This window comes from Lycorma delicatula, chromosome 2 (genome assembly GCF_047948215.1).
Source record: "Lycorma delicatula isolate Av1 chromosome 2, ASM4794821v1, whole genome shotgun sequence".
Classification (NCBI taxonomy): Eukaryota; Metazoa; Arthropoda; class Insecta; order Hemiptera; family Fulgoridae; genus Lycorma; species Lycorma delicatula.
Genome location: NC_134456.1, coordinates 222,004,132 through 222,015,980, shown reverse-complemented (window position 1 = coordinate 222,015,980; position 11,849 = coordinate 222,004,132). Strand labels below are relative to the sequence as shown.

Here is an 11,849-nt window from a genome sequence, read left to right as displayed (position 1 = left end):
TGATAAAGATTGTATAGTAATAATAACTACAACTAGCAAAACAAGTTTACAACGTTTGTAGTTTATATTGTAGATAGTTAATGAATTAGATGGTATGTGAACTATAAGGAATCATTCGTAAACTATCTAACTGAATTTTAAAAAAGTATTTGTTTTTAAAATTCAATTTTGGAAGTGTTTTAATAGTTTATAATAAGAAAATCTGCATTAATTTTACAAAAGCAGCAAAATTTATTTGAATACATAAAGTTGTTTAAAAAAATCTGTTCGTTATGTGATTCTTCACTCATTTTATTCTGCATGCTAATCTGTAATTTTTTTAAACTTTTAAATTAGAAATCTTTTTGGATGGACTTGAAATTATTTAATACATATTATTAGAATGAGACTTCTCCTTGATAAAGCAGTACTTGTTGACACTTTACGTTTCTTATAGAAGACCTAATATGTGCTTAATCCCTTTTAGCAACTAAGTTACAGAGTCATGGGTATTTATACAGAAATTAAAAAATATTGTTGTTATACGAACAAATATAAAACTTTCCAAACTATCATATTGTTGAAATTGCACATTAATTTGGCGTAAAACATGTTTTTATTTATAGTATAATTCTCATGCATATCTGTATACGTATTAAATAGATCAATGACATCAACCATTGAAGTATACATCACCCAAGTGGATGAAAACTTTTCAACAGAAAGGTCTTTAGTGACAAGGCTTATTTCCACCTTACTGATATCATGAATAAAGAAACTGAAATTTTTGGGACAGTGAAAATACAAAAGTAGTTGAAATGAATGCATGTATCCACAAAATGACAATATCAACTAAAAATAACCTTACAAAAAAACTTTTATTTATAAATTTGAGTTGTGATAGTGATTGGGTCTTTTCCTTCGAGAACAATACTGGTATTACTGTTGCGGTGAATACTGTTAGTTATAATGCAATGCTCCAGAATTTTTTTTTTGTCAGAATTGGATTGTCCCAAATAGGCCAGTGAAACCTGCCATTTCTTATTTTGAAGATTAGAATTGCCCTGCAAGGCCGTCGGATCTAGTATCTTCTGATTAATTTTTATGGAGTTATTTGAAGAGTAACATATATACCGATAACCCACAGACACTCCTCCCTGAAGTAGAAGAATTAAATGCACCACTTACTGAAAAAATTGACATAGACATGTGAATATGCAGTTGAAAATTTTGTAATAAGTGGGCACTGCCTACAGAACCATGGTGCATTTGGCAAACACATCTTCCATATTTAACCTCATACATTACAATAAAATTATTAAATATTTTTAACAGAAAAAGTAAGTTTTTCTTAATTAAAATATCAGTTCTTATTGTGTCACCCATTATATATATTTTACACCCATTTTAAATATTTCTACTTTAGTTTCTCATACAATAGAAAAGCTAAGAAGCTATTCTCAACTTCTGAGTACAATGAAATATCTTAATGATGTGTTGAAAATTCTGCTGTTTATCTACTACTATCTTAGCCAACTTAATTTTATTATTAAATAAAAATCTTCACCTTCTATAACATTTTCAAATGCAACACAAAAGTGCATGATATCCCAGTGATGGCACATTTAAAACAAACACCTGTAAACCTACAGATAATATTATACATAATAATCAGCATGTCGCAATAAATAAATTACTACCTATGAAACAAAAAAATCAGAAGGAAGCCGAATGGAAACTTACCAGTTTGTATAAAAAGCACTTTTATTATCTTCTTTTATTAAAATACTATCTACACTACTACTGAAGACCACTTTTGAAATAAGCTGTGAAAAATATTATAGTTGTTACAGCCTTAAGTTTTTTTTTATGTTAAAAGCTTTGTTTTTAATGCCATTTAAAATGATGTGTTACAACTGCCGTTCTATCCATTTAATTTTTGATTTGCATCTTCCCATGTTTCCTTGGAGTCATATCAAACAGATTAAGATCTATTAACAACAGCCATTTTTGCTGAAACAAATTATGAATTACAAAAACTATTTTGCAAAAAATATCAGAAATCTAACCCCTGTTTTTTATTTATTATTTTCATGTATTAAATTGTACACGTTATAAAATCCAAATATCTTATTGGTATTTTATGACAATACACGAGCTGAAAGTTTTCTCCTTGCAAACTTCTGTGTCTAGTGTACTAGTATTGTACTACTGTTGTGTTTGCATTTTATATACAAACGTGTTATGTTATTAGTAATCAGATGATGTCATCTGGTTAGATAGTACAATAAACACTGAACACTGCTCACCCATCTAGCCTAAGCCAGTCAACAGTTCGGTTGACAAAGACAGGGGGCAAACCTTCAGCTCATGTAGTGTAATTGGTGAAAATACTGAACGTTAATCATTTTCCAGCACATCATTAATCCATCATACTCCTCTTTATTTGTCTATATATTTAATGAGACCTTTATACCTTTATTTAACCTTTTTTATATAAATTTATATATTATATTTTTCTGTTTAGCCTCTGGAACCACCATAAGCTATTACTTCAGAAAATGATATGTATGAATGAAAATGAAGTTTAGTTTTGTACAATCTTAGGTACAACTCATAATAACACACTGATATTTTATTAATTGTTGTAATACAGAAAAATAAAGTAAACAGCATACAAATGTATTTTTGTACATCACTCATGTGTACCTGTTGTTTATACATAGAAAAAGAGATTTATGACAAAACAATTTTTGCTGGAAAAAAAATATTAATTATTAAACATTCATTTAAAAAAATTGTAAAAAATGTATCCAATTTTTTTATTTATAATCTTGATTTCTTCAATTGTACAGATTATAAACTGGTAATATTTCACTATTTTATTAATTTGTGTCATTGCTGAACATTAATCATTTTCCAGCAATTGCAATTCCATTATTATTCTATTAAATATGAAAACATTTACTAAGCATTGAGAAGAAAGACTGTTTCTTTTATCACATCTTTTTAACAAGTTATATATAATAGAACACTGAAAAAATTAATAGATTTCTGCTGAAAGAAAAACAAAATAAATTAGATTGAAGCAATCTTAATTCAAAGAAAAAAAAGGATGTCCAAGAAGTAGGAATTGTAGAAAGATTTTTAAAACAGGATCTCTTCAGACAAGTAATTTTCAATCATGATTTAAGAAATAGAAAAAGAAGATGGCTGTGGAAAGAAATGGACTGGAGAAATGGGAAAGAAAATGAGTCGAGACATAAAAAAAAGATGCTGGAACAAATTCTTTAAATTGTCTGTAACTGCCTAACAAGAAAATAAAGTAAGATTACAACAATAACGTATAAGAATAAGGAGTACAGGCAGTGTATGCACACAGTAATAACTATTCGACCATTACACATGGAATAATGAAATTTTTACAAATGCTACAGTTCATAACAATCAATTTTGATATGAGGCCACCACACTCAACCCCCCCCCCCCCCCCGCCATGGCTGGGACACTAAAAAGTTTAAATGGAAAGGGTAAGATTACACGTCATTTTTAAAAAACATTTCAAAATACAAAAGATACTGTAAATAATATTTTATCTTTTATAAAATAAGACAGGCTGAAAATATTTGTATGCACTTAAATAAATAATCTATTTAATGTGTTAACAAATTCAAAACCAATCTAAGATTTCAAACCCCAATGATGCACACATTAGTACCACTTACACATCATGTAGGTTGGACAAAGTGGATAGCTTTAATTTAGTTTTAATCATCATAACTAGTACAAGACAAATAATAAACTTTCATTCAGTCACACTAAAATACAATTGATTTGTTTTTATGAAAAGGAATGATGTACCATTTAAAATAAGAAGCATCCTGGTTTTCTGTGATCAGATAAAAATCACAATTTATATATTATAAACATATTTATAAAACTGAAATTTATATAAACTGAGCTTTTTATTACAATAAAATAGTCTATTTCATAAAGAAAATTATTTTCTAAGAAATTACAGATGAAAAAATATTTTTAAAGTCATATAAAGTTGTTATAGTAAACTTTTAGCAAATTATTATATAAAAAAACTATTCAAACTGCAAAAAACGCAGAGAAAGGTTGCATTGAACCAGTAACTAAACTTAGAAAAAACAAATTCCCAAATAAAGAATACATAATCTAAAAAATAATAAAAGTATTTGGGTGAGGACCCAAACTTTGCAATTTTTAAAATTATCATATTAATTAAAGTATGATCTATTAGGAAAATTATTTGAAAACATTTTAAAGAGGGAAAAAATCCCACAAAAATGTCCTAATTCATCCTCTTCACAAAAATGGAAGTTACTAATTACAGAGGAATTTCTCTTCTTTCAGTAAACTATAAAATCTTATAAAATTGTTGAGAATAGAATAGAAAAGCACATCAATAAACAATTTGGAAAATACATCAGGGTGGTTTAGAAAGGGAAGATCTTGTGCGGAACAAATAAAGTGTATAAAATTAATAAGCTGCATAAATTATAATCTTTTAAACTGAACAAACAATTTCCATTGCCTTTTCTGAAGTTTAATTTATTTTGAATTTTCAGAACCATTAAAATTAAACATAAGGTAATGAGGCTGTTGACACTTTTAATTGTATAAAGAATTACAATTAAAAGATGATAATCATAGAAGCATAAAGGAGAAAACATTGTAACTAGTTGTGGTAGAAAAAAAATGTAGCTTACAAATGGGACAAACCAGGAAGAAATTATTTTGCTTTTACAACAGATCGGGCAACAATTGCAGACAATTTTAAAGAAGCAAAAATTCAAATCGAAATGTTAAAGTAATTGCATAAAAAACAGGATTATTTATTTCCTACAGAGAAACAAATTAAATATTTCCTATGGAAAGACAAACAAAACTTTTTCCTGTTTAATATTTGTCCTTTTTCCAAAGGATATTAAAAACAAACCAAAATATCTAAAAATTAACAATCTTATAGAATTAATTCATCAGTCAAAAAAAAAAGCTTAAATATAAATCTCTTCAAATATATAACAAAAAATTCCTTAGAAGTTTTTTGGGAGGTATTTATCTTGTTGGGTAAAAAAAAAGGATTAAACATTTTTTTACATTTTCTGGCAGTATGTAGTTTCAAAAATATTTAGATATATTTTCAAGTATAAATTCATAATATTTGCGAAATTATAACACATTAAGTAGTAGAGGTGCAGATTGAATTTCGGAGCAAGGTGAGAGACCTGGCATCTCAAGTCTCTGCCCTCTATTGTTTAGGTTTGCAGCTCCTATCCTTTCCAAAATCTTTTTCTATCGTAAACAGAATATACCTGAAAACATTATAGAACTAATCGTTTGTGTCTCAAACGATTTGAGACACATATTTCAAAATGTAAGTTTTTGGTTATTTTCAAGGTTAACAAAAGAAAAAAGAGAAAATTCACAACCAGGAGGTAACAATAAGACATTTTCAAAGAAATTGGTACATGAAAGAAGGACTAATTTTTTTACAAGTGTTTTGGTAATAAATTAAAAGCTAGTAAAGATTTTTAGGTCAATATTGATAACAGGCACAGATATGAGATTACACACTTCTTGTATGGTTTTATTATTTGAAAACATTACTAAAATAAAAAAACATGTTATAAAAGTTAACTTAATATAAAATCAGAACGAGGCTTTAAATTCTCTCAAGATCATGGTTATTTGTGAAAATGCACTGGAGAAAAAAATCTTCAAGAAAACCACATGAAACTTGTGATTTGTATATAACAAGTCACACTTAAGAACTTTACACTCTTTTTTACACCAAATTTTCTGATTGCCATGGTTCTGGGCTTAAAATGTTCATAAACATACTCACATTATAAAATACAGTAATATATAAATCTGCGTTTGAAGCATATAAGATAGAAACCTCTCCATCTTTAGTTGTACCATACAAAAATGAGAAAAATATAATGTTAAATCATAAACATTAAATAAATTTTGTTATATGAATTTTAAATTACACACACTTGAAAGAATGCTATTTTAATTTTCTTCCTTTATTAATTTTCTTAATATAAGATTTTTAAAGTTCATAATGATTCTCTAATAATAAGATTAAGATTAACTCTATCAAAACATTTCTAAACTCTATCAAAAGATTTTTTATATACAAATAATATTATATAACAATAGTGCCATACTTAAAAAACTTAAAAGATTTTTGATAAATGTTACAAACATTAATTTTTTTCTTTAGAGTGGTAATAAATGTGTTTTTTTAAATCACAAATGCGATTAAACGACTTTTGGCAAATGTTACAAATATAATCTTCCTTTTTTGTATGAGTATTAAGATGTCTCTTTAAATGACTTATTATTGAACGACTTTTGACAAAAGTTACAAATATATTTTTTCTCCTTAGTATGAATTCTTAAATGTGATTTTAAAGCAGAATTTTGATTAAAAGACTTCTGACAAAAATTACAAACATATTTTTTCTCTTTTGTGTGAATATCTAAATGTACTTTTAAAGCATTACTTTCACTGAAAGACTTCTGACAAAAGTTACAAACATATTTTTTCTCTTTTGTATGAATATTTACATGTCTCCTTAAATTGCTTCCGCAATTAAATGACTTTTGACAAAATTTACAAATATAATTTTTCACACCAGCAGTAGTATGAATATTAAAAATATGCATCTTTAAATAAGATTTATAATTAAATGACTTTTGACAAAAGTTACAAGTATAATTTTTCTCCTTTGTGTGTAAATTAATATGCACCTTTAAATAAGAAATACTACTGAAACGTTTTTGGCAGAAATTACAATCATAATTTTTCGATTTTGTATGAATATTTAAATGTGATTTTAAATTACCACTTTGATGAAAAGACTTCTGACAAAAGGTACAAACATATTTTTTCTCTTTTGTATGAATATTAAGATGTCTCTTTAAATAGCTTTTACAATTAAATGACATTTGACAAAAGTTACAAACATAATTTCTCTAATTTTTATGAATATAAAGATGTCTCGTTAAATTGCCTTTGTTATTAAATGACTTTTGACAAAATTTACATACATAATTTTGTATGTAAATTATATTATCTGTATTTAATTATATTATCTGTATGTAAATTATATATGTAAATTATTATCCTTCTTATGAGTAGCAAGATGGATATTTAAATGGTATTCAGAATTTAATGACTTATGACAAAAGTTACAAACATAATATTTTTTATTTTTATGCATTTTAAGATGCCTCGTTAAATTGCATCTGAAATTAAATGACTTTTGACACAATTTACATACATAATTTTTCTTTTTGTTATGCGTAATAAGGTGGGTTTTTAAATCATTCTGCGTAGGTATCTTGTTTTCACTATTTATATCCTTGACTAAATTTTTTATTGTAACATCACTGTGTGCACACTTATATTCACTGGATTTTTCTTTTATAATTCTATCATATACTGAATTATTTACGCACCTCTTACGAGTAATGCGATTCTTGGTACTTCCCTTGTAGGTTCCTTTATCAGTAATAACCTATAAATTAAAAATAACTAATAATTCAAAGGTAATTATGAATAATGTAAAATTATTTGAATTACAATAAGATTAAGTATTATATCTTGTAAAAAGATGACCACAGATGTAAAAAGACCACTAAACATGTAAAAAAAAATTGAATATTTTAAACATATATTCATAATCAAAGTGGTTTTGGATATTAATTAATCATCAATGAGTTAACTTATCTTATAAGTTATAAGAAGGAACCTAACTTATCTTGCAGTATATTTACACATTTGGCTGAAACTTTATTATCATATGCATGTTTTAGGAAAACAAAACTATTTGGCAAATTTATAACAGGTAAATATATTTATTATACATGTTTTATATACACATGTTGATCAGACCTACAAACTCATAAATTTTATATATATAAAATTTTGTATACAGGATGTCTGGGTTGAAAGCATCCAAAATTAATGGCCTACATTTAAGAAACCAGTTACTGTAATCTCTTAAATGTAGGCTCAAACAACAGAATATATCTCAAAGATTTGTTCAGTATACTATCACAGTCAGCAGAATATGCATGTGCAGACAAACTGAATTGAATGCAACATTGTAGTCCATCAAAATGTGGATCCCCACAAAAAATGTTCAGTTTATGCTTCGCTTTTAATCAGTTATGCACGTTCTACAGCTTGTATGAACTGAATTGAATGTCAATTCTCCCACATCCAAATCTATTGTATTCCAAGGATACGACTTTAAGAGACTAGAAGCTGGGTTTCACAAACTGGAAATCATCACAAGGTTTCAGTTAGTTACGAGAGAGTGGATCAAGTAAGCGATATACTGCCAGATAAGTCTATTACGCGATCTAGTTATGGACTGAAGATTCCTTTTTCTACTGTTCATGACATCGGTCATAAGCGCTCCATTTGCAAGTGTACATTACAACTGCTTCTTCACATTAAACCAAATGATTGCCGCAATATCAGTTTGCTGCAGAGATAATCACCATATTGAAAACAATCTTAATAATATTTTATTTAGTGATGAGGGTTACTTTTCATACATTTGGGATAATTAAAGACAACTGTCAAATTTGTTGTACCGAAAACTCCATACAGTAATCAAGAATGAAAGGAACATACTGAAAGTAAGTGTCGGCTATGTCTATGTCTATGTTTTTTTGTCTTCATAGAGTCCACTGTGACAGGGCACACACACCTCTAGATGTTTCAAAAGTTTGCTGTTCCTCAGATTCCTGAAGGATTCAGTTTTCAACAAAATGGTGCTCCACACCACTTTTATCGAGAAATTAGCATGTTCCTGGACAACACTTAGCCAGATGTTGGATCAGATGAGAAGGTCCAACTGCAGTGATATCTCTCAGATATCACTTCTCTGGACGTTTTTGCTTTGGGTTTTATTAAAAGTTATACCAAAGAAAAGTTTGAGATTTGAATGATTTAACATAAAAAATTGTTAAAGGTGGTTGGTCTAATAATGCCGCAGATGCTCCCAAACACCTGGCAACAGTTAGATTATTGTCTAGGCATCTGACCAGCTAAAAAAGGTGCATACACTGAAGTTGACTAACCTACATTAAAACATGCCGAGTTGCTAAGTTTATTAAAAAAAAGAAGAAAGTTATTAAATTATATTAAGATTAGTTATTATTCTTAATATAAGATTTACTTTTAGTCTGGACATCTGCAGATTATTAAGTGTATATATAATAAAACAAAGAAAACATTACTTATAATTATATATTATAAATAATACAATGATAATAAATTTATAACTAAAATAAAATCACCTCATACTGCTTGGTTTTTTTTTAATTCTTGCAAATTAGCACTTTTGTGGTACACAACTTTTCATCAATGTATTTAATGTGTTTTATTAATAAAGTTTTAAATTCTTTTAAAAGGTTAATACATCTGATGAAGCGGTGCACACTGCAAAAATGCTAATAAGTATATTTACACATATAGGGTAAGAAACATAGAACTGAACTGAGAGAGCTTGAACTGCAGTTATTTGAACGTCACCTTTAACACTGCTTCTATTAACATCATTATTGGTTACGTATGTTACTACTCTAATCTACTGCTGTCAGTTGTAAACTATTTTACTTTACTTTACTGCAATAAGTTTTGTCCCTTGAGTAGTGATTTTCTGACAATGCCTTAACCCATTCCTTGGAATGGGCTACTATTTTGGAAGCTACTCACTGTTCTTGAAACCTTAGCAGTTACATATCAAATATTTACTGAAAAATTTTTGAATAACAGAATCCCAGACAACAGTAGCATACACAATTCAGTTAGAAAAAGGCATACAACAAGGTTGAATGAATAATCCAAGAATTCAGAGAAAAAATAGGCCAAAAAAAGAAGAAAATTGTTTTAAACAATTTTCAACTGTTAAACAACTGATTTCCAATGAGTTAACCATTAGATCAGCTTGGTGGGCTAAACACACACACACACACACACAATGTTGAAATAAGCTGTATGTAATCAAAAATTTACATAATGAAAAGTTAATACAGTGGAGCACCAATTTTCCAGATATCCAACTAACTACACTGCTTAAATTCAGACTAAGTAATTTAAAAAAAAAAATTAATACATTATTTGAAAAATTTAAAGACTATTCAAATAAATTTTTTCTTCAAAAGGACTATTTTATCAATCTTTATTTTACAGGATTTTTTAACTGTCTCTTTGTAATTCATTTAGCAAAAACAATATGTATATCTAGGCATTTGTTAAACTAATCATAAAAGAAAATTTCTACACATAGCATTTTTTATACCAGTTACTGTTTTTTTTTTTTCTTACACTGTACATATATTCAAAATTTTATTTTAGTATTACTGAAATACATTTATCTTTCTATATACTTTTTTCCTTAGCGTGTTACCCATTAAATATTAGAATGATATGTACATCATATATAATAGCAGTTTTTAAATTATCCTTTCCAATTATCCAGCTTTGGTCTTGCAACGGTCCATCTGGGAAATTGGTGTTCCAATGTATCTAATACCCTTACCTCTTCATTTTCAAGTTTTACATTTTCTAATTTAACCAAGTTGGTCTCTTCAATTGCTAAAGGATCTTTTTCAATATCATCATTAATAATATCCAGCAGTTCCTCTTTTGGTTTTACTAAATCTACTGGCTGCAATAAAAAACAAAAAATGAATTAAATACGTTTATGATTATTTGTATAATTTATAAAATAAAAATATATGTATCTCTAATACACTCACCATACACATTAACAGTGCAGCCACAGTTAAATTATTATTATGTGACTTTAACAGGGTTCCCACCGAATTTTAAGATTAGATTTTCCTGACACCCATAATCTTATGCTACAGAGCTGTAGAGCAAAAATGGTTTATCATATAAATACAATGTTTTTATCTCCTTTTCAATGAAATCCCTATCAGTTTTACTGCACTTGTCCAATTTTTTACGAGTCTTCTTCTTATCTCTTCAACAAACAGTTCTTTACCTATCTCAAAGCCACTTTTATACTTTTCTTTCTTTACCTCGTCGTTGTCATTGAATTTGATGCCAAGCAAAGCTTCTTTCATCAGATCAAAAACATAAAAATCTGAAGAGGCAAGGTCAGGAAGTAGGAACTCCCAACCCAATTTGCCAATAATTTCCAGCGTCAGTTGGGCCATATGAGGGGTTGAGTGTTGTCTTGAAGAAGAAGCATGCCTTCTTTCCTCTGCCATCACAGACATTTCCTCTTCAACCTGGGCTTGACTTTGTTCTCAATCATGGTCGATAATATAGGCAGTTGATAGTGTATTGCTCCTCCAAATAATCACAGAAAATCGGACCATGGGCACTCCAAAAGATAGTTAACATGACCTTACGAGCCGATGTGTTTGTGTTTTGAATTTCTTATGGACAGGTGATTCAGGAAGTTTCCACTGCATGCTTTGACGCTTGGACTCTGGCTCAAAATGATGTATCAAAGTTTCATTACAGGTTAAAATCCTGTTCAAAAATGCATCACCTTCGTTATTTGGGCTATTAGGCTATTTTTTGTGATAAACTGTTTCAGTAAATTATCGCAAAGTACAAAAGAAAACAATAATTAACAAGGTTTTTTCAATAAAATGAAAATCATGGTAACTATAAATAACATAGATAAAAAATAAAAATTAATTAATCCAATTTTTAAAAATAATTGGCTCACACCTAAGATTGTATAAAAATTTTTCACAAAAACCAGCCTACAATATTTTGCAAAGTAAAAAAAAAAAAAAAATATTTAATAACTGCATAAAAATGCTAAGAAACA

General features: G+C 28.0%; 1 protein-coding gene across 1 annotated transcript in view; it reads right to left on the bottom strand.

The window, feature by feature from the left end:
* Window positions 1-6,841: 6,841 nt before the first annotated feature.
* The window catches only part of LOC142319677 (uncharacterized), a 39,823-nt gene continuing 34,815 nt past the window's right edge, over window positions 6,842-11,849 (bottom strand). Inside the window, exons 4-5 of the mRNA XM_075357226.1 lie at window positions 10,578-10,706; window positions 6,842-7,538 (exon numbers count right to left, since the gene is read on the bottom strand). Of these exons, the coding sequence (XP_075213341.1) occupies window positions 7,125-7,538; window positions 10,578-10,706 (543 nt within the window). The 3' untranslated portion in view covers window positions 6,842-7,124. The remainder of the gene's footprint in view (window positions 7,539-10,577; window positions 10,707-11,849) is intronic.